This window comes from Taeniopygia guttata, chromosome 29, assembly GCF_048771995.1.
Source record: "Taeniopygia guttata chromosome 29, bTaeGut7.mat, whole genome shotgun sequence".
NCBI lineage: Eukaryota > Metazoa > Chordata > Aves > Passeriformes > Estrildidae > Taeniopygia > Taeniopygia guttata.
In genome coordinates this window covers 2,218,936-2,242,379 of record NC_133054.1, presented here as the reverse complement: position 1 = coordinate 2,242,379, position 23,444 = coordinate 2,218,936, and the positions used below count along the sequence as shown (strand labels likewise).

General features: G+C 53.4%; 1 protein-coding gene across 3 annotated transcripts; it reads right to left on the bottom strand.

Annotated features, from left to right (window-relative positions):
• Positions 1–17,533: 17,533 nt before the first annotated feature.
• LOC140680858 (uncharacterized) lies at positions 17,534–23,240 on the bottom strand. 3 transcript variants are annotated; one of them, XM_072919699.1, is made up of 6 exons: positions 23,067–23,240; positions 21,198–21,385; positions 21,048–21,107; positions 20,509–20,856; positions 19,718–19,793; positions 17,534–18,516 (listed from the first exon to the last, which is right to left on the bottom strand). In XM_072919699.1, the coding sequence occupies exons 2-6, from the start codon at positions 21,370–21,372 to the stop codon at positions 18,069–18,071; spliced, it is 1,107 nt and encodes a 368-aa protein (XP_072775800.1). In that variant the 5' UTR covers positions 21,373–21,385; positions 23,067–23,240; the 3' UTR covers positions 17,534–18,068. The 3 variants fall into 3 exon arrangements, with proteins under 3 accessions (XP_072775800.1, XP_072775801.1, XP_072775802.1); XM_072919700.1 differs by having other exon boundaries at positions 20,509–20,853; XM_072919701.1 differs by lacking the exon at positions 20,509–20,856.
• Positions 23,241–23,444: the final 204 nt, after the last annotated feature.

Sequence of the window (23,444 nt, the reverse complement as noted above, 5' to 3'; positions counted from 1 at the left end):
GTGAGCAGGACATTTGGCATGCAAACCTTCCAAGCCTTTTCTGAGGCCAGGCACACACCAAGATCAGCCAAGACTCTCCACCACACTGCCTGGGCCACCCAGCCCAGTCTGTGCTGGCCCTGGGCCACAGCAGCTCCCAGCAAGCAGGAGGCAAATGCATCTTGCCAAGAGCTGAAACACAGCATACAGAGAAGATGTGAAACATGAGTGTGTAAAGGCCTTTTAATTCACAGCTCCCACAGAGAGCTCTGGGGCTCACAGATGGACAGAGATGGTTCTGCTCACCCCTCTGTCCAAAGGGGGGGGTAACACACGCTGCTGCAGGTGCTTGTGTTGGTCTCTGCAGGTCCAGGTAGATTCCAAACCTGCTCTTCACAGCCTTCTCCCTTCCCCTGCCCCTCTGCCAAGTGCAGCGGGCCTCAAGGACTGAAAGGAGCACAGAGAGCCAAAGGGGGACACTTGCACCTGCCTCACTGGGAGCTCCCTGGGAAGCACTTTCCTTGAGAAGCAAGCCCCTGTCCTCCAAAGGCATTTCCCCAAATGTGCAGCTTTTCTGCTCAACACCAACACACCCTTAGGAAACGCTGGCAAGGCTGAAGGACTTCATGTCCTTTCAGGACAGGCACTCCAGCTCTAGCTCCTATTCCCCCAAGTGCCTTTCCAGGTGGAGGCTCAGACGTGCAGCCCCAGGCCCTCTACAAACACAAGCTGCTCAGTGCCTCTTCACCTGCCTCAACTCCTGCCTGCGCCCACGGCACCAAGACCAGGCTGTTCCCAGCCAGAGCCCAGAGCCCTGCTCCCGCAGGACGCTCTTGCCAGCACCTTCCAGGCCTCTCTGCTGTGCACACAGCGCTTTTCATGCCCGCTCCCAACAGGCTCTGGAAGGCAGAGCACAGCCTGGCTGCCTCTGCCACCAGCACAGCCCAAACACAGGCGGAGGAAGAAGCAGCAGGGGCTGTTTTGTGGCCATGCCCAAGAGAGACTGGAAGGGTGCCCTCCCTCTGCTCTCACTTGCTTGGCTTTCTGACTGGCTCTGAGCCTGGGGCTGCCATTCCTCACTTGTGGGGACCAGAACCACAGCCGGGATCCCAGCACTGCCTGAGAGTGCTCCGGGCACTGGCAGGGTCGCGCGTCCCAGTCTGGGGCACCGCGCTGCTGCTTCCTTTGCCCTCAGGCACACCCAAAGCTCCCTGCTAAGCCCGGATGGTCGCTGGTTCTGCCCTCTCCCTGATCCTGTGCAGGGATGGAGCACTGCTGAGCCTTCAGGAAGCTATTCCTGAAAACTTCCAGCATTCCAAGCTCCTTTGCCCTCTGTGGAAGCTTGCCAGGGAATCCCTCACAGCTGGCTTCAGAGCATACTCAACTTGGCTCTTCCAAATTCCAGGGGCTCCAGGCTGCACAGCAAGATCTGCAACTCCACAGGGTTGTGGAACTGCACCTTCAGCACAGGCACCTCTCCAGCCTGATCTGCCCTCATTCTGTGTGTGTGTGCACAGAACACGGCGTGGAAGAGAACAGCAGCAGGGGCCTGTGTGTCCCAGGGCCCGGGATTTGCGCCGCTTCAGCTCCACAGAGATGCAGGTAAGGGGGAGAAACCAAACTCTTTATTAATGGAAGGGAAAGGGAAGGGATGAGATGGGGGCCAAAAAAAGGAAATGGGCAGCGTTTGAGGGCTGGGGGGAGGGAGCTGTCAACAGGGAGGGGGAAGGCAGCAGCTATGGGAGCTTGCAGCAGGCACAGCTGTGGCCAGCATCAGGTGTGCCTGGAGCTCCAGTGACATTGAGTCCTGCTGCTCTCTTCACAGTCTCCTGGTACTCTGCTTGGGAGCCTGGTTCTCTGAATTCAGCAGATCACCTTAGTTCTGCACATCTTTGTCCAAAAACTGCCTGAAATTCCAGGTTAGTGGAGGGTGGGCTGTCATCTTCGCTCATGGCTTGAAGGGCTGGAAGACAGATAAACAACCACAGTCAGAGACCAGGGGCTGTGTGACACCACAGAGATCTGTGTGACATCACAGGGGCTGTGTGACATCACAGAACCTATGTGACATCACAGATCCTGTGTGACATCACAGAACCTATGTGACATCACAGATCCTGTGTGACATCACAGAGACATCCATGTGACATCACAGATCCTGTGTGACATCACAGGGGCTATGTGACATCACAGATCCAGTGTGACATCACAGAGAGCTTTGTGACATCACCGAGATGTCCGTGTGACATCACAGAGAGCTGTGTGATGTCACAGAGATCTCAGTGTGACATCACAGAGAGGTGTGTGACATCACAGAGATGTCAGTTTGACAACACAGAGAGCTCTGTGACATCACAAAAAGCTTTGTGACCTCATAGGGTCAGTGTGACATCACAATGATGTCTGAGTGATGTCACAGAGATGTCAGTGTGACATCAGATAGAGCTGTGTGACATCACAGATGTGTCTGTGTGACATCACAAAAAGCTGTGTGACATCACAGGGTCAGCGTGACATCACAGGAGATTGTGTGACATCACAGAAATGTCTGTGTGACATCACAGAGAGCTGTGTGACATCACAGAGATGTCTGTGTGATATTTCAAAAAGCTGTGTGACATCACAGGGTCAGTGTGACATCTCAGAGATGTCAGTGTGACATCACAGAGAGCTGTGTGATCTTGCACCTTCTGGAAGATGGAGTATTGCCCACTCTGTATTGCCCGGAGCACATGCAATGTTTGAAGTGCCAGCTCTGACATGGCACTACTGACATCCTCTGTCAGGCATTCAAGGGCTGCAAGAGAGAGGAACAGAGCCACGGTCAGATCCCGACTCTGCGGGGAGCCGAGGGGAGCCCGCCCTGCCAGGGCCATCCCAGCCGGCTCTTGCCATGGCCGGGAGGGATCAGGGACCAAGGGGATCAGCCCGAAGCTGCTGGCCACGCATCCCCCACGTGTCCCTGAAATCTCTGTGTGCTCTACCTAGGAGAGCAGAGCTCTCCGCAGCCGGGGCAGGGCTCGCAGCTCACCCCAGCAGCCCCTGATGGCAGCCCGCTGCCCTGTCTCACCATTGCAGATCAGCTGGAGCTTTTCCTGCTGTCCCCTCAAGCTCCTCCCGGCCGTCCCTGGGAACACAGAGCCTGTCAGGCCCAGCGGCACAGCTCCCTGCCAGCGGTGCTGCCAGCCCTGTGCCCACACGCCCTCCTGGCCCGGCTCGTGGCTCACCCATGAACCTGACGGCGCCTCTCGCAGGGGCTCCTGTGGGCTCTGCAGGTAGGGCAGGGCCCGGCGCAGGTGCTCGGCCACGCTGCTGCTGTCCTCTGCCAGCTGCAGAGAGCGGCAGGAGGGAAGGGTTGGCCCCGCAGCCCCGCCGGGCCGGGGCTCCATGGGCACCCGGCTCGGGCCGCAGGAGCCTGGAGCAGAGCCCGCGCGGCCTCGGGCTGCAGCAGCGGGCAGGGGCACAGCTGCCAGCCCGCACACCGAGCACCGCGCTCAGGGGGCTTCTCCAGGCTGGGGCTGCGGCTTCCCGGCCCTCCTTACCAGGCACTCGGTGAACTTCCACAGCTTCTGGTTCTTCACCAGCTTTTCAAGATCCCTCCTCTTCAGGAACTCGGCCGCACAAAGCAGCGTTTCCTGAGAAGCCTGGAGAGCAGCAGAGACGCGGAGATGGCCCCACAGCCCAGGGCGCAGGACCCGTCCCTGTGCCAAGGCCTGGAGGAGGCTGCAGCCTGCGAGGTGCCAGGGCAGGAGGCAGCCCAGCCCCTGCCAGGGGAACAGCAGCAGCTGCCGAGTCCTCACCTCTGCCACTCGCTGGTTCTCATCATGGCAGTGGAAGGAGAGTGGCAGCAGGCTCTGGCGCACGTGTGTCTTCAGAGCCTCTTTTTCTTTTTTCTGTGGAAAAGTCATCCATGTTCAGAAGAGCAGTATGGAGAGCAGCTGCACTTGGCTATTGTCCTGTATGAAGGGAAGAAAAAGAGACCTCAGCATCGGCTGCACAGAGCTCAGCTTTGTGCAGGCCTGCAAATCCGCAGGGCACAAAGTGTCTGGGCAGCAGCCAGTGGCCGTGGCTGGGGGCAGTGAGCCTTACGTGGTCAAGGAGTGGCAGGAGCGCCTCAACCAGCTGCAGTGTGATGGGGCTAGCTATCAGCATGTCCTTGTCCAAGATGATAAAGTTGAGAAGCATGACTGTCATGCTAACTGTCTCTCCATCCGCATCCCACAGGAGCTCCACAAGACTTTCAGTCAGGCTCCACATTTTTTCTCTCTGTGAGGAACACAAGTTTGTGAAATGCCATCCTGCTGCTGCAGGGCCTAGAGGCCAAAGGGCTGTTCCAAAGCACTTGGGCAGCTGAAGCGGGAGGCAGGAGAGCTGGGAGCAGCTGGCCCAGCGCCCAAAGCCCAGCCAAGCCCAAGCGACTGCATTCCTGAGCGCAGCCTCTGCCCCTGCCCCCTTCTCACCATCGAGGGATCCTTGATGAGCTCGAGAAGGGCCCTGAGCACCAGGTGACGCCTCTCCTTGCACTCGCTCCTCAGGTGCCTTGACAAGATTTGCAGGACTCTGTCAGCACCGCGTTCACTCAATTCCAGGCACTCGAGGCCCTGAAAGGCACAGGGCAGTGACAGGGGACCGGCCGGCAGGAGCCCAGAACCGCACAGGGCCGGGCCCAGGCAACAGCACAGGGCGCGGGCACCGTCCCAGGCACTGCGGCCAAGAGAGGGCAGAGAGCCGGGAGGCAGCTGAGCGAGGCAGCGCTGGCCTTCAGGCTCACCTCCACAAGGCACGCCAGGGAGGGCAGCTCCCAGCGTGGCTCCTGTGTGCTGAGCAGCCGGAGCAGGTAGCGAGCGATCCCAGAGCACGAGGGGATGGAGACACAGGACATCTCCCTGGCAGGAGACAAAGTAACCAAGGCTGTGGGCCAGGGGGACAAACCTCTCCCAGGACTGACTCACAGAGGTCTGGTCTTTCCCCAGCATCCTGCAAGGGCCCCTGGGCTATTTGGGAGGCGGCTCCTTGTGGGCACCCTCCTCTCCCAGCCTTTTTCAGTCTGTTTGGCTGTCCCTCGGTGACAAGGCCCTCTGGCCCATGACCACAGGGACTGTGTGGGGCACCCCAGGCACAGAGCACAAATGTCAGAGGCAGCAGTGTGAAGGGGGTCTCACCTGGCCAGCAGACCCACGGCACAGTGGTGGGTGTCAGCACAGAGCAGCGTGTCCCAGCCACACTTGCGTTCCATTGCCACCACCACATCCTCGTGCTGCATTTGGCAGAGCAGGGACTTCAGGGTCCGCACTGCAAACCTGTGTGCAGAGCAAAGCCCGGGTCACACTGGGAGCACTGGCTCCTGCCCAGGGATGTGGCAAGGACAGGAGGACTGGGATGGAGGACCTGCTGGGGCTGGTGGCAAGGCTGTGTTGCTGCTGACATCTCTTCCAGAAGGTATCGACCTCCTCTGGCATATCCAGAGTGCTGAAGAACACTTGGAAGAGCAGATGCACAAAGAGGCAGGGGGAATACACGGTGACTACATGTGGCACACAGGGCACCTGGAGGATCTTTCACATCACCACTGTTGCCTGCAAAGGACAGAGCAGACCGAGACAGCGCTCAGTGCCGAGGTGTCCGTGTTGCAGGGCCCAAGCACAGGAGGGAGAGGCCAGAGAGACGCAGGGGGAGCACCGGGCCTGGTGGCCCTGAAGCTGCCCCGAGGCCAGGTTTCAGCCCAGCGCCTGAGGCAGGGAGACACCGTGGGGGAGGGAGGATGGAGAGCTGCTGGAGGGGTGGCCTTGGGGCCAGCAAAGGCAGAAACTCACAGCCAGGGCAAGGACAGCCGTGTGGTCCCCATCGGAGGTGCACGTGCTGTGCTCTGGCCAGCGCCCCAGCACATCGAGGAGTACGAGCATGGCCGGCTCTGCAGTCCTGGGCGAGCACATGATGCTCTTCCACATGGCCAAAGCAGCTCTGTGGGGTCAGAGCTCTGTCTCAGAGGGGTCTGGGACACAGCAGCGTGGCCTGGGTGGCAGCGGGGAGCTGAGCTGCTCTGCCAGCCCTGCCTCTGCCCACTGCCCCTCACTGGCAGCACGCAGGCAGCCCAGCCCTGTGGGGACTGGCCCCTGAGGGGCAGGGGGGAAGCATGGCAGCACGCTGGGGGGCTGGCAGGGGCCAGGGCTGGCAAAGGGAGCAGCCAGAGGGCCCTGGAATTCTCTGTTTGTCAGACACCTGGGACAGGCTGTACAGGCTGAAGGGCTGCTGAGCCTTGTGGACACGTGGGCCCCGTACCTGTCACACACTGGGGCCACACGCAGGAGAGCCATCACCACGTCAGAGGGCTGTGCCTCTGTCAGATCCAGAAGGGGCCTGTACAGATTGTACTCAGGAAACTCATTGGCCACGAGGATGTACCTCACCATGGCGGGCAGCTGGAGAAGGCAGGGGAGACTTGGAAAGCTGCCAGAGGAAGGAATGTGCCCAGCTGCCCCACAGAAGTGCTTCCCTTGCCACCACACTGCCATGGCCTCAAAGGCTTCCAGGGAGCAGCAGGCGTGGCTTGGGAGGCCAAGCAATTGCTGGGAGGAGAAAAGCCAGGCCACAGGCTGCTCGCTTCCTTTGGGCTGGAAGGACCCTCCTCCACAAGCATATCCAGCAGGGCAGCACTGGTCTTGGGCTCTGACCACAGTGCCCATGACGCTGCTCTCTTCCCCCTGAGTCCTCTTCATGAATTTGCAAACCATCTGTAGCAGAAGGGCAAGAAGCCCGGGATGTTGCATGGAGTGCGCCGAGCACAGTGCTGGGCTGAGCAGTGCCAGCAGGCCCAGCCCAGGTGGGGATGGCTGCAGGTACCTGCGCTGTTCTGCGGAAGCGGCCACGGGTGCGTTCCTGCTCTCGTGTGCGCTGCACGGCTGCACCTGGCAAAGAGCGAGCGCAGCCCGAGCTGAGGGGCTGCGGGAGAGGCCGGAGAACACAGCCCAGCCCTGCGCTGCCCAGGCAGGGACAGCCCCGCACCGCCCCAGGGCATGGAGCACGGCTGTGGGGTGTCTGCCCGGCCCCTATTCCATCCTGTCCATGGGCATGGCCCCGGGGGATGGGATGGGATGGGATGGGATGGGATGGGATGGGATGGGATGGGATGGGATGGGATGGGATGGGATGGGATGGGATGGGATGGGATGGGATGGGATGGGATGGGATGGGATGGGATGGGATGGGATGGGATGGGATGGGATGGGGCCAAGCTGGCTGCAGGCACCAGCCCTGTGGCCCAGCTCTGCCACTCACCCTTCTGCGGTGGCTGGAACTGCTCCACCTCTTCAGGCTGCTGTGCTGGGGCAGCTCCAGGCCCTTCTTTCTCCTCCTTCCCCCAGGCCAGCTCTGGCACGCTCGCAGGTCTGTGCTCTATGTCACTGCCTGGATTCATGGCTACTTGCAGAAGGTGAAAAGGAAAAGGTCCGAGTCAGCAAGTGCTGCAGTCATGCCTTGAGGGCACCTGCAAGAGTGAAGTCTGGGCAAGGCTACAGGACAGCAAGTCCTGCACTCTGGTCTTGGGGGCTCCAGCCACAAGGACAGGAGACTCCTGTCAAGGACAGTGCAAAGCAAATGCCACGGTCTGCCCTCGAGGGCAGCTGCAGAAGAGATGCCTCGGGAAGGCCAGGGGTCACCAAGTGCTCTGGTCTGGCCACAAGGTCACCTGTAGGAGTAATACCTCGGGAAAGCTCCGGGTCAGCAAGGAATGAGTGGCTGTGCGAGGGCTCCTCACAGCACTGCTCTCTCCATCCTGTCTTGTCACGTGCACCGAGCACTGTGGAGTGGCCTTGTCACTGCCAACACCTATGCCACAGCATGTCAGGAAGGGCCCTTGGATACCCTGTCCCGTTCCATTCCACGGTGACCATGCTGCACCGTGTCACAAAGGGCCCTTGGATACCCTGTCCCGTTCCATTCCACGGTGACCATGCTGCACCGTGTCACAAAGGGCCCTTGGATACCCTGTCCCATTCCATTCCATGGTGACCATGCTGCACCGTGTCACAAAGGGCCCTTGGATACCCTGTCCCGTTCCATTCCATGGTGACCATGCTGCACCGTGTCACAAAGGGCCCTTGCACACTCTGCCACCTGCCCTGGGGCCACCCCCAGCCCCCCAGAGTGGCCCAGGTTGGAAGGAATACCTTACCCCAGGTGTGTCAGACAGCCCAACAGGATCTTTAGGAACGGCTCAGACCATCAGCAAACGCTGCCCTGCTCTGCGGGCTCAGAGCAGCAGGAGCCCCCGCAGCTGCCGACGCAGCCACGGCAGGAAGGGCACGGGGCCCTGCACAGAAGCTGGCACGGCCTCCTCGGGACACGTCCCACATGGTGGCCATCCTAAGTACGGCCGTGTGACACAGACCAGGAACGTGTGGGCCAGGGCAGGAATGCTGCTCTGACCCTGGGGCCCAGGGAGCGCTGACATCAGCCGCTGAGGCACAGTCCCCGCCGAAGCAGAGTTCCCCCGAGCCCTGGCAGCACCGGTGCCCGTCTGCTGCCCCAGAAACCTGTGCCCCAAAAGGGCTTCTCTGCCAGAGGGCAGCCAAAGCTGGTGTGTGTTGCAGCATTTTTCAGAGAAAGAGGACATGAGTTATGAGATTTGAGCTACTCCAGTCTAGGCCTCAGATTTGGGCCTTGTGAGGCCTTCAAGTCTCTGACACAGTTAGAAATTCAGAGCTTGTGGCGCAGATAGAAATAGTATTAAGGTGTGACGGGGACCACTGGGCTGTCTGGGTGTGAATTAGTATACGTTTATAGTGTAAGGCTCAAGCCACTTTAAGGAAAAGGTAAACAATGTTAGCCTACCAATCAGAGTGCCTTTGTTTCTGTAAACTATGTAGAAGCTTATATAAACTACCATCTTATCTCGAATAAACTGAGAACATTTGAATAACCACATTGGTTCAGATCTGCGTTTGTCTTGTCCAGTTTCCCATTTTCCTGAGATTCCCTGGCTTTTGGTGTGCATTGGGGGCTGTGCTCCGTCCTACAGGGGCTGTTGGTAGCAGCACCTGGAGCAACTGGTGGCAACACTTGGTGCGTGTCAGATGTTGTTGCTCCTTCCCGGAATGATTCTTTCATGGAAGGGATTAGCAGTAGCACAGAAACATCAACAGCTACTCAACTTCACAGGACAAAGAGAATCCACCGAAACACTGTCATGTTTCCTTGTGCTTTTGCGTCTTTCTTGCATTTGAAAAGAAAAAGAATTAGCCCAAGCCCTGCTATTCAAATCTCCAGCTGCTGTGTGTCTTCCTGTGGCAGCTCACGTGCAAGCACAACTGGCTGCCTGCTCAGCTCGGCAATGGACGGCCACAAACAGGGAGGGCCCTGGTGAACATCTCTTTGGTCTGGTGGGGCAGCGAGGGCACAGGAGACAAAGACTGCTCCTCCCGAGTTCATGGGGCAACAGAGAGATTTTATTTCCCACGCCCCCCCTTACACAGGGCATTTGAAAGACCAGGTCTGGAAGCTCTCATTGGTTTGAGCTCCACGCCCCTTCAGGTTCTGCCCCATGAGGTGCCTGCAGTTTTGGGAGATATTTGATTGGTCAAGACCCCTGTCAATCATGGTAACATCTCACCCTTCTTTATAAAATTCTGTGTATTGTTCTCTGTCACCCATCTGCAAGGGCCCTTTGCAAACATGGTGACAGAGGACAGCGAGCATCTAATTTACACTGGAGCTGCAGCATTCCCCTCCAGGAACTGTCAGGGGAGAAGTCAGGCCACAGGCATAATGCTTCTCGGTTACAAATTGAACTTATCTCTAAAAGCAGAAAGCTATTTAACCCTGAGCCCATTTAGCCCTCAGAGAAAAACCCTAATTTAAAAAACAACCTTTAAGCACTTGATCCCTTGGAGAAAAACCAAACTCCCAGAAAACAGTCTGTAAACAGAAAAACTGTTTGTAAACATGAGAAATATTTTGTAAACAAATCAAGTCCTTCTATGAACTGTCCATGAGGCAGGTGATCATTTGTAATGCTGTCTGTGGTTTCCAGTGTCCATATTTTAGGCAGCTGTATTGTACTGTTGTAGGATTTATTGTAAAACATGAGAACAGACTCAGAGGGGAGGAGGGTGTACCCTCAAGCCAAACCCTTTCCTTTTTTTTCTTTGTATAATAAATAATAATAGGAACAGAACATGGATTTTGAATACTATTAACTTATGCAAAGTTTCATCCAGGCTTACTGATAATATTTTTCTTTACCAGTCAAGTTCAGGGTGAAGAACTTGATTGGGAGATGTTTTGATCAGGGCAAGGAACTTGGTTGGGAGACATTTTCTTTATTTATATTTTATCTGGTGCAAACCATAGACTCTTTTCCCTTTGTTAGAAGTTAGAAATTTTGTTATTGGCTTTAATAGCTGACCTTTAAGGTTTAAAATGATGACAAGTGGCAGAATTTCAGTGAAAAAACCTTGCAACTGCAATTTGCTTATGATAAATCCATGTTCTATGTGTACCTCAGTGGATATTCTTTTAATCATACCAATTTATCTTGAAGCAATGCAAGAATAATTACTAGAATATAAAGAAAAGACATATATACGTACTAGACTTCTTTAAGACAATGATTTACTAAAATATGAATATCGATATAATATTGATACCTAACTGAGATGTACAAAAACTCCATAAGAGGTTAAAGTTAGAAAGTGTATGTTTATTGAGACAGCCGGGCAGTACCTGGGATAATTCCCTAATGCACACTGCAAAAATCACAGGTGTTACTAAGCTTTTTTATTGACAGAAGTCTTGAATACACAAAATATGAATGCATATTCATATCCCTGTCACTTCCTCTGCTCTGGTTCATATGCTAATTGGCAGAAAGGCTATTAAGCATGTGTAGTTCTGTTCCCTGAAATGAGTCAGGGGTCCATTTTGGGGAGGGGTCTCCAAAATGAAGAAGTAAAATAAGTCTTCCTCATTCTGACCTTTCTGCCTTTCCCATGCACACGTGACAAATGAATCCTTGCCCTTTTCCTGTGCTTAATGGATTCCTAAAGTAGGGGAAGTCTGCAACTGTTTTTGTGTCCCTGAAATCTGTTTGTCACATTCTGTTTCTCATGATAAGCACAGCTACCCAAACATAAAGCTGACAAGCAATGAGTTAATAGATCCTGGATATCTTATCTAAGATCCAGCTACTGTTAACTAGGAACAAAGCCTATTTATCTACTTCCACTAAGTCAGCAACATCTAATTTAACTATCATCTTAACTTCCTAAAATTCTTAATTCTTCCAAATTAATGTCTCACCGGGAATGGGGACAGGGAATGGGAATGGGGACAGGGAATGGGGAATGGGAATGGAGACAGGGACTGGGAGTGGTGACAGAGACAGGGAATGGGGACAGGGACCAGGAATGGGGACAGGGAATAGGACTGGGAATGGGGACAGGGGCAGGGAATACGGTACAGGGATCGAGAATGGGGTCGGGATTGGGATGGGAGCAGGATGGGAACGGGATAGGGGGGACATGGGAACAGGCAGGGGCAAGGGGACTATGGAAGGGGAGTAAGGAATGGGGCAGCCACTGCAGGGGGACCGGGCTATGGGATGGGGACACATGGGGACAGTTCCAGGGCAGGGGGTCCTTGACCAGCTGCCCAGAACCTCCACCAGGGTCTCCCAGTGCAACTGGAGCCGCTCAGCCTGGGGTGCCCAAAGCCCTGAGCAACTCCCAGGTCCCTCCCAGGAACCCTCAAGTCCCTCAAACCCAGCATCCCCCACATCCCCTGCAAGAACCACCCCCATGTCCCCATCCTTGTCTTAGCTCAACATCTTTATTTTTACCTGCTTTTTAGAGTTTTGAAAGAGCAAAGAGAAATGAAAAGAAAATCCAGGCCAGGGGGGCCAGGAGGATGTGGAGCCCCCAGCCAGGTGTCTTCCCAGCATGGACCAGCAGCACCACGGGTCACCGGGGGTCTGCCCACCGGGGCTCACTGGGGATCATCCAGCACGAATCCTCCCGTGGGGGATGGAGCTGGAGCAGCGCATGGAGCTCTTCCCACACTGGGGCACTCGCAGGGCCGCCCTTCGTGGTGCCTCTGCTGCTTTTGGGTCAAGGCTGAGCTGTGTGATGAGCTCTTCCCACACCTGGGACACTCGTAGGGCATGGGACATCACCAGGAACAGGGCTGAGATGTGCCCTGGTGCCTGGGACATCACCAGGAGCGGGGCTGGGATGTGCCCTGGTACCTGGGACATCACCAGGAGTGGGGCTGGGATGTGCCCTGGTACCTGGGACATCACCAGGAGCAGGGCTGGGATGTGTTCCGGTGCTTTGGACATCACCAGGAGCAGGGCTGGGATGTGCCCTGGTGCCTGGGACATCACCAGGAGCAGGGCTGGGATGTGCCCTGGTGCCTGGGACATCACCAGGAGTGGGGCTGGGATGTGCTCTGATGCCTGGGACATGACAAGGGGTGGTGCTGGCTGGGGTTTGTTTGGTGCCTGTGAAATCCCAAGGGCAGTGTCACAGCGGGGCAGCTCTCAGTGTCCCCAGCAGGTCACAGTGTCCAGTGCAGCCCGTGCCAGCGGTCACTGCGCACACGGGGCAGGCTGGGCTGGACAGGGGACGGGGCAGAAACGCTGCCCCGGGACTGGGGTCTCCCCCTGCCTCTGGGGCACCTTGGGCAGGGCACGGGGCTGCTGCTGGGCCAGGGGCACAGGCCGTGCCCCCTGTCCCCTGCTGCTGGGCCAGGGGGACAGGCTGTGCCCCCTGACAGCTGCCCAGGCCCCTCTGATGCCTGTCCCTCGTCCCTGTGGCTCCTGTCCCCACCACTCCCCACCACCTTCACTCCCTCCATCAAAGCCCCACTCAACCCCTTCACAGTGACCTCTGGAAAGAAAGAATGAATGAAGGAAAGGAAGTGTTGTCTGTTCACCCTGCATGGATGTCAGGCACCCACCAAGGCTGCTCTCTCACTCCCCTCCAGAGATGGACAGGAGAGAGAAAACAGAATGAAGGCTTCATGGGTTGAGCTAAGGACTGGGACAGATCACTCAGCAAATGCCATCATGGGCAAAACATTTTCAAAATTGGAGATATTAATGGAATTTATTGTTATCTGGATCAGGGCAGGATAGTGAGAAGTAAAACAAAGCTTTAAAAACACCTTTTGCCCTTCCCTCCCTCCTTCCCAGCTCTACCTCCCCCCCAGTGGGTGCAGGGAGACAGGGAATGGGGGCTCAGGTCAGTTCATCCCCTGTTGTTTCTCCTGCTGCTCGGGGAGAGGAGTCGTTCCCTGCTGGGCCAGGGGTCCCTCCTGGAGACACTTCTCCATGAACTTCTCCACGGTGAGTTCATCCCACGGACAGCAGTTCTCCACAAACTGCTGCAGCGTGGCTCGCTCCTCCATGGGCTCACAGGTCCTGGCAGGGCCCTGCTCCAGCGTGGGCTCCTCTCCAGGGGTTTGCAGGTCCCTGCCAGGTCCCTGCTCCAGCACAGGTTTCTCACGGGGTCGCAGCCTCCGCTCAGGCATCCCCCTGCTCCGGCACGGGCTCCTGCAGGCGCTGCAGGTGCATCTCTGCCCTCCGTGCCCTCCATGGGCTGCAGGGCCCAGCTGCCTCCCCAGGGACTGACCAGGGAATCTCAGGGCAATCAGCTCCGGCAGCTGGAGCAGCTCCTGCCCCTCCTGCCCTGCCCTGCCCTGCCCTGCCCTGCCCTGCCCTGCCCTGGGGTGTGCAGAGCTGCTCCTCTCACATGTCCTCACCCTGCTCCTCCCTGCTCACAGTCACAGCTCCAGGATCACCCATTTTCTTTTTCTTAAATCTCTTATCCCAAAGGCGTTACCACCATTTCTAACTGGGCCAGCCTTGGCCAGCAGCCGGTCTGTCCTGGAGCCGGCTGGAATTGACTCTGTGGGACATGGAGGAGCAGCTGCTCTCACAGAAGGTGCTCCTAGAGCCCCTCTCTTACCAAAACCTGGCCATGCAAACCTGCTATAAGTATGGTAGGGTTTTCATTACCACTAGTAATTCTTATTATTTCTATGAGTTGGAATAATGTAATCAAGTACTGCAGACAGAGAAATATTGGTTAAAGTGTAATGAATATATGAGTGAGGTAGAGACATAAATGCCTGCTTTAAGTACAAAATCTGATGTATTTCCACACCTCTCAGGCATGAGAATGGACTCTCAAAAAAAAAACCAAACAAAAAAACCCCCCACAAAACAAAACAAAAAACACCACAAGAAACCAAAAGCAAAACCAGATATGATTTCAAGAAGAAAGTAAAATGATATAAAAACTTACTTTTATAAAAATATTGTCTGGTTATAGCTCTGGGACCACACTCTATGTGGGTTGTTTTATTTTTACTGGCTTTTTGGAACCAAACAAGACAAAGACTTACCAGAACAACAAGTCTGTGACACAAAGTATTTGTGTGTGGGTGACAGTAGGAAATGACAAACGACTCCAAGCTCATACAGGCCAAGGTCTGTCCTTCTGGCATTTCTTTCATCCCCCAGCTGAAACCTCCCTGTCCTTGCAGGTGCCTGGTGGAGGATATCAAACCAAAGACACTTCCACCACCCACTGCCCCACTCCTCCTGCACAGAGGATTTTTCCAAGTGCATCCAACCAGATTGGAGCACCAGGCAGGCTCAGTGACGGCTGTCTGGGGCTCACAGAAAGGCAGCCAGGCTTTTTAAGCCTCAATTAAAACCCAGGGAGGGATTTAGCTCCATTTTAACATCATTCCTTTATCTGATACTCACAGTCTGCATGTCATTAAGTGAATGTGTTTTGGTTTCTGGGGGATGCACACAGTGCAGGCATTGAGAAACTCAGCAGTGAGTGTTTCCTACAGGCCACATAATGGGAAAATTGAAATCTGCCTGTACTGAACATGGAACCCCCTGGCAGGGTCAAGGAAATTAATTCTAAATCAATGGGGTTAAACACCAAAGAATCTCTCTCTTGTTTGGGCCAGGCTTTTTTCCCCACAAAAAAATCATGCTGCCAGCAGCACCTCTACAACTGGAATTTTTTTTTCTTTTAAAACACTGACATAGGCTGTCCAGAGTAGCTGTTGATGCACCATTCTTGGAAACAGCCACAGTCAGGTTGGATGAGCTTTAAACAACCTGATCTAGTTGATGATGTTCCTGCTCATTCCAGGGCATTGAAACTAGAGGACCTTTAGTGGTCCCTTCCAACTCAAACAATTCTATGATTTTGATGAAATTTCATAAAAAGGAAAGCCTCATGAGAAGCCTTGTGTTGGCCCAGCTTAAAACGTAAAGGTTGATACAGAGCAGGCTGGAAAGGTTCCCATCTTTCCCTGAAAACCTGTGTATTGCTGCCAGTGAGTAACATGCAGCTTTCAGCTGGTTCCTAAGGAAACAACAGAGGTGTGACCAGCTGGTGGGGAGTGTGGCAGGGCCCCATTGCAGTTTTGGGGTACTGGGGACCAATGGCTCTCAGAGAGCCCCACAGCCCATGGAGGTCCCTGCACACCTTGGTTAAACCCAACTTGAGGACAGCCCTGCTGCTCCAGCTTGTCCTGGAGGGAGAGAGCTCTGGATGCTCCATTCCCATCCTGCTTCTGCAAATGTTGACAAGCACCGTTTCTCTTGATTTTGAACCAAATGCAAAACCTCCCCGGAGACCTCCCCTGCATTTTGACCCTCATTTTTGCTGTCCACACCCTCCTGCACCCACCTCACCCCAGAAGCTGAGCAGGAGCATCATTTTTAACAAGATGCTGCAGATTCGGCAGAGAAATTAATCTCAACAGCAAGTGATGACCACTTTTTCCTGGTAATTCATTTAAACTGGGAAGTTAATTCAATTCAACTGAGCTGCCCTTCATCACTTAGAGACACAGTGAAGTCCCCGAGTGAAGTGGTTCTGGCACAAACCTTCCTCCTCCTCCTCTATCTACCCTGACCCCCGCATCCCCTAGGGAATGCCACATGCCAGTGCTGTGTGATCCTCCCTCTGGAGGCTGATTAGCCAGAGCTGGAGAGTTCAGGGAGGTGAGAGCATCGGAATCCTCGCGCTGACGTTTGATTGCCGACGGCTGCCTGTGCTCCCAATTAGCCTGCAAACGCTGCCTCCGGCTCACAAATACTTTAAAAAGTGAAGTTTGACGAAAAGCTGCCTGCGTTGCCATTCTTCAACCCTCTCTGCCATATCAAAGCCTTTGAGAATATCTGAGGACAACTTTTATAGCCGAGAAGCGCCCATTGGAGCGCTGGCTCATTACTGCTGTGGCTGTGCTGCCCACGGAGACGCAGAGCATCCATCAGCCCACTTACCAGGAGCACTCCTGAATACCAGCAAGTGTGTTAGGCTGGGAAGTGACCTCTGAGGGAGCCACCGAAGGGTTTTTCAAGCAGAAAGGTCACCCAGCTCATCAGTTTCTAGGGGAGATGATTAGAGCGGCGCATTTTGGGAGCCGTGGCACCCCGCAGCACGTCCATTCCCTGGCTCTTTGTTCCCCCCTTCGCTCACAGTAATGATCTGCAGCTCATCACAGGGGGCTCAGCGGGGGAGGACACAGCAGCACTTATTTTAATAAATAACATTCGTGAGCTGGCTTTCCAGGCTGCAGCTTGGTGAGGAATGTGATGAACACTGAGAGGAGAGATTGAGAGAGACACTGGCACAGGGTGCCCAGAGAAGCTGCCCCATCCCTGGAAGTGTCCAAGGCCAGGTTGGGCAGGGCTTGGAGGAACCTGGGACAGTGGAAGGTGTCCCTGCCCATGGCAGGGGGTGGAACAAGGTTCTGCAGGACAAGGTTGTGCCTCCTCAATCTTCTCTCTGATAAGTTAACATTCAAAACATCACCCTGAGCAGTGATTCCAGCCTAAGGCCTGCGGTGGGAAGGTCCCAGGTTTCTGGCAGGGCTGGTGTGTTTCTGCACTGAGGAGGTTTTGGGGCAGTTCTGCTCAGTTTCAGTGTATTTTCCAGGACTAGCTGCACTCTGGGCTCTAAGTGACCACAGCAGACGTGCTCCAGCTGCTGCTCAGGCCAAGCTCCCTACAAAGCAGAAATCATCACCAATGTGTTTGCACAATAGTTAGGAAAAGCATTGCATTGGGAAAACAAAAGGAATATCTTTAGTTGTTACTTCTGCAATTTAACATGACTGTTAAAAACATCTGATGAAAATAGTGCTAGAAACATTGGCAAGCCTATCTCCCTCCAAAATCAAAATACATCACAGCATTAACTCCACTTTAATGGATGAGCTCAAAAATAAAGGCTGAAGGGGAAGGAAAATTCTGAGAATAACACCTTTCTTTCCCCCCCACCCACCCCACCTTTCAAAACAGCTCCTTGTTTCTCCAATACATTTATTTTGCATTATTATTTCTCATGTAACTGTGAAGAAATTAAATACTCGAAAACACAACAAAACATATAAATTAAACCAAATGTTTTGATTAATGCAAACCCACTGACATTTCTTTTCCTGAATAATTTAAAAATTAAGCTGAGAAAACCAATTATTTGTCAGAGAAGCCTCTGTAAATGGGAATGTTTGGTATTTTAAGGTGTCATTTTAATGAGTCTGCCTTTCTTTAGTGATGGAAATAAAACATTCACTGTGAGGAAAGAGTAAATATTGTCCCACAGGCAGAATGAGGCAACCAGAGGCAGAGAGAGAGAAGCCACATTGGGTGACACAGGCTGTCTGCAGCTGGATTCCCCATCCCAAAGCCAACATTTCTGCAGTGTGGAACAAGGCTACCTTTCTGACCCATTCTTGGACTCAAATGGAGCCCTGAAGCCTTTGAGCACCATCAGAGTCGTAGAGGTGATTCCATGCACCCACAGTGAGGTTCTCACACAGACTGGATGGGAAGGAACTTGTAGAGTGCAAAAACCGAGCCAAGCTGGGCCCAGTTCCTGCTCAGTTAATGGAGGCAGAGGTTTGGCAGTGTTTGAGCTGTGTTCAGCACGTGGTTTACTTGGGCTGGCTCCCTGGGGGAAATCTACTGAGCAGCAGCTGCTCGGCTCATCTCTCCTGGGAAGGCTGCTCAGGGACACACACGGAATGGCAGGAGGAGACACCAAATTCTCCACTCCTCAGAGACATTCTGTCTTAAACTTCTGCCTCAGGGCTTTCTGCACGTTCTGGATCTTCTCTGTGATCACGGTGTCACTGAGGTGATCCCCAAACTTCTGCTTCAGCAGCACCCGGATGATTTTGATGCAGCGTTCGTCCATCATGGGCTTGGCCTCCCGGAAGGTGTTGCCCCTGCGCCCTGTGATGGAGTGGCTCTGGATGTAGTCAGAGGTGAAGAGTTTGTAGAGCAGAGTCTTGCAGGCTGTGCTGATTTTCTGGTCAAACCTGATGGTCTCTTTGAGCTGCTCCTTGGTGTAGCCGTTGAAGAGCTCCACCACCTCACACGGCTGTCGGTGGGGCTCCTCCTGGAAGGACAGGGATTCCAGCCTCTGCACCTTCTTCTTCAGAGAGAGGACGTCCTGTTGGAGGTCCAACACCATCCTTTCCAGCTGCTCCATCTTCTCCACCCTGAAAAATTAAAGTCGCTTGTGCAAAGGCAAGAAGACACCATGTGCTCACTCTGGATGTCACTCCTCCACCCAAGCAGTGATTAGATACCTTCTGCCAGCAGGGCAGGACAACTCCTCTGACATACTATCAGCCCTTCCAGCTATTCCTGGGTGAGGGGTAAGGCAGGAGAGAAAAGTGACATGATCTGGACTTTTCAGTTCTCAGGAATGTTCAGTTTAACCCTCAACTCCCCCTTGGCATGCATACATGGAGACTTTGATGCTCAGTTTTCTTCTTATTTGTAAGGAAAGACATAAAGCCTGCCTTGCAAGTCCCAGGACACATATATGTGTGGTATTAAACAACAGACTTGTGGGAAATGACAATGCAAGAACCATAACTTGAATTTTTTTGGCACCCATTTCTTGGCAAGAAAACCGTCCCTAGCATCATTTTATCACTGGATACTGGCCATCAAAGTAATGAGCAATAAGACAAGGAACACACAACCATGATTTGATTGTTATAGGCAAGAGCTTTGTAGTTTCTGCACTGTTTTAGAGCCTTCTTGCATCTCTAAATCTAAGCCCTACAATCAGAAACACCTGGCTTGATTATAAAGAGACTCAGCAACTTTGGAGTTTAAAATTGCCCCACTTTGTCACCCATCTGTGATCTCACTGCTCACTTTTGTAGTGAGAATGAGAACACAGTTAGGAACAAGTGCCTTCTTTTGCTAATTACCTTTCCATCTCACCAGGACTGACATTTTTGTGAGCCCTTTCAAAGGTTCCTCACGGCTGGAAGAAACAAGCAAGGTAAACAGCACTGCCACAAACAGGTTTGTGCTCACATTCAAATTCATTCCTGAGGAGAATTATCTGGAATTCAAAGCAAAGTCAATTCTGGTTTCATTTGCAACAAGAATGAAACAGACTGAGAGGGAACATGAAGGGTTCTCAATGTGCACAAACTCCTCTGCATCCCCCTGGCACACAGATATGGGGGACCTCCCACTGACCCGCCATGGAATCAGAGCACAGGCTCATTTCTTGCTGTGTGTGCCCACACAAACTTCTGTTATCTTCTGTGCTTTGGGTTTAACCTCCATGAGCATCTACTCAAAGCAAGCACTGCCAGAGAATGGAGACAGTGTGGACAGAAATCAATATGTGTGGTGTGAAACATTCAGGCTCTTTATTGTGCTTTCAGGTGTTACCTGTTCAGACAGATCTGCTGTTGGCACGGGGACAAGATGCCATCTGGCTTCCTCTTCATTGGAAGGGCAACATAATCTGCAGCAAGGGTGAGAGACAAGCTGAAAAATCAGCTGTTGAAAAGGTCCTGAACCCCTCTCTCTCCAGAACATATTATCTAAGCACCCCTGCTAGATTGCATGGCAACACCTTATTCCATTTGCATAGCAGTGATCCAGACAGGCTTTCCAGGACTGATCAATGGGGATTTGTTATTAGAAAAAAGTGGCATCTCAAGGGCTTCTGTTCTAAGTGCAAATGATATGGTGGGGGCAAGGCAAGTAGAGCCAAATCATCTCTGGATGCTGCTGTTAGTCAGCAGGTAAATAAGACACTAGCACATTTTCATAAGTGCATTTAATGGGTGCAGTAGTGGGTGGAAAAATAGGGAAATAGGCAAATCTGAGAAGGTTTGACTAATGGAGACACAGGGCTTTTGGGAATTTCAGTTATTCAGGCATTCATTCATTCAGATTGTCTTTTGGCTTGGGGGGAGAGAACTGCTAGCCCAGGAAACAGCTGGTGCCTGACAGAGCAGAGACCATACACTACATACAGGCATCTCCCTTTAGACAGCCCTCCTGGAACAGATCTCCCAGGTGGAAAGGACCAGGAAATGCCATCTCTAACCTCTGTAGCCCTGAGACAAACCCATACAGCCCTGGAGCAAAGCAGAGGTTTTCTGACTGCTCTGCAAGTCCCCATCCCACCCTGTCACTCAGGACCAGGCAGCAGAGCCAGAACCCAAGGTTACCTCTGGCAGCTGGGCCAGCCCTGTCCTCTTCACTCTGGGAAGTCCCTGGCCCTGGCATGGCCATGGTGATGAAGGTGGATGGAGGTGTGAAGGCACTGGCTGGGTGGGGGGGAGCTGCCAGTGAGCAGGGACTCCCTGCCACGCTTCCCAGGACACGCCTGTCCTTGATGGAGGAGCTGCTGGCATCACGGGGCAGGCTGGCCTCAGCCACCCTCAGCAGTGGCTTTGCAGGAGAGTTCCTGTCACTGGGGTATTTCCTGGATGCATTCCCTGAGGTCCATTTTGGAAAGGTTTTCCTGGATTTTTTTGGTGGGGATGGCATCATGCTGTGGACAGCTGGTTCTTCTTCTGAAAGGAAGGGAGATACTCAGGATGAGCAATGGGACAGCAGCGTGTCTGTCTTCCACTCCCACTCAGTGCTTTGTACACTGATTGCAATGATGTGAAATTTATGATGGGACTACAACGTGCTCAGCATCCTCCCACCCAAAAAGCTCCATGGAAGTTGAAAGATGCAATTTTCAAAAGCCCTTACTCACTTAACTTCTCCAGGAGCTGTCGATCTTCCAGCAGCTTCTTCTCCAAAATACCTTTGTGCTCTGTAGGAAGAGAAGATCTTTCAGTACTAAACTCCTTCTGCTCCTGAGCAGCCCCAGATTGCAAACCCAGGCCAGAGGGGTGTCACTTACCACTTATGCCTTCCACCACACCCCAGTACAGCCCACTGAATCCAGGGCAGCGGGCCAGGACCTGCTCCCCCACAGTGCAGAGGTGGAAGGGCTTGCGGGGCTCCTTGATGTTCTCGATGTCGATAACCCGGCTGCCGTCGGGCCAGCTGATGAGCACGTAGAGCTTGGCTGACATCAGGGCTGCCCACCTGGAGCAGAGGGACAGTGTGGGAATGTCACCACAGGGGTTTGGGCTCTCCTGTGGGTGGGAGTGTTCACAAGATGTGCTTTACCCAGGCCAGCACAACCTGCAGATATAAAATACTTGGCCTTACATTTGCTCTACCAGTTATTTCATTTCTCTGTTCCCATTCCCACCTTTCTGAGCTTGCCTTGTCCTAAAGCCCTTTGCTAGGAGGCTGTCTTGGGTCTGACTGAGCACAGCACCACATGCCTTCAGTACATCCAAGTGTCCTTCGCAGTGACAGCCATGGCAGGTCTCACCTGGGATCAGGCAGGGCCAGCCCTCACAGCTGACACTTTGAGCAGATGCTGAACAAGCCACTGAGCAGACACAGGCTGGCTCCTCTGCCCCTGTGAGCCATCACAGCTCAAATGACTTCAGTGGATCTCCAGCAGTTTGCTCCAGTGCAGGGCTGTGTCTGGGTGATATCAAGGCAGTGCAGAGAAGAGACTCAAAAAGACCCAGGGGTATTCCAGGAAATGATTGTTCCCTTGCCTCCACAATTATTTCCCCCAGTAAACATCAAAATGCTTTGATAAGGAGAACAGAAAATTCCCTTCATTTCACCCATGGGGAAACTGAGGCACAGACCAGTGATAGATATGTCTAAGGCAGTCAAGCAACAAAGCTGCAAGGAGCTGGATCCTAAGTCCTGGTCCACGGCTCTGCCCACTGAGCTTTCCCTTTCTGCCCCTGGAGCTGCAGACTTCAACCATCGGAAAAACTGGAGAGCCAGGCTGGTGGTGATTTCCAAAATCTCCCATGCCAGAGGAGCAGCTGAGGAGCCGAGGGCTGCTGAGCTCAGGAGCAGTTTCTTCCCAGCTCCTAAGGGCCCAGGCAGCATCACCCCAGTCCTGCCTGCTCTGCTCGGCAGCAGCATTTGGCAGAAGAGTTCTGGGGACAAGGCTGGGCCCATGTGCTGTGGCCAGTGAAGAATGGCCACAGTGTCCAAAGAAAATGGGAGGAAGCTGGGGTAGGCAGAGGAGAGTTGGAGCTGGCAGAAAGGGCAGCTAGGACCCAATTTATTCCAGTTTCTTGTTTTCTCTCCACACCCCCATTAAAGTCCTGCCTGGATTTGATTCCTCTCACTTGGAAGGTTCAAGTTCACCCTGGAGAACTTTCTCTTTCCCTATCTCAGCCACCATCAGTTGCAGCAAAGCTCCCTGCAGGAACTGTAACTCTCCCCAGACCTGTCAGTCTGCCCTGCTGGCACAGTCTCACACCTGGTTTTCTCCAGCCTTTTTCTCCCGACTGATACACACCCTGGCATTGATTTTTTTTTTATCAGGAAGCACCATATACAAATGATCTGTGTGCCTGTCTCCCTACATCCTTCCCCGAAACAGGCAGCTGCCCCCAGCCCTCTCCCAAACGCAGGGAAGGCTACAGAGCAGAAACTGGGATAAATGCATAGCTGAGCCCTCTCCCTCTCAGAAACAGAGCTCACATTCCAGACAGCAAACAATCCCAGCCCAAACAGCTCTCTAGGGGATTTTCTTTTAACATTTAAAGAAAACACAGTGATCTTCCTTCCCCAAACCAGTTGTTCATTTACCCTTAGGAAAGCAGCAAAACTACACAAACACAAAAACAGAGAGAGAAAAAAGAGAGATCACAATCCTGATAGCAACAGAGCTGCTCCTTGCCTGGTTAGCACTGCTCCAGGTGTTGAGTCTTGCAAGATGTCTCCTGTCTCTCCAGGTCTCTGCTGCCTGTTCCAGCAGAGGAGGTGACCGGACACTTCCTTGCCTTGTGCTTGTCCCTTCACCACAGGTCCTTGTCAGGTCTCCTTTGTCTGGCTTGGAAAGCTCCCACCTGCTGTCCCCTGATTTATTAAAGAAATATGGATATTGATCTAGTATCGATATCCAACTGTGACGGACAAAAACTCTCTAACAGTTTAAAGTTAGAAAGTGTGTGTTTATTCGACGCCGGGCAGCGTGCGGGATAGCTCCCAAATACACACCGCACCTTCCAGGTGATTACAGAGTCTTTTTATCCATACAAGTATTGAATATACAAAA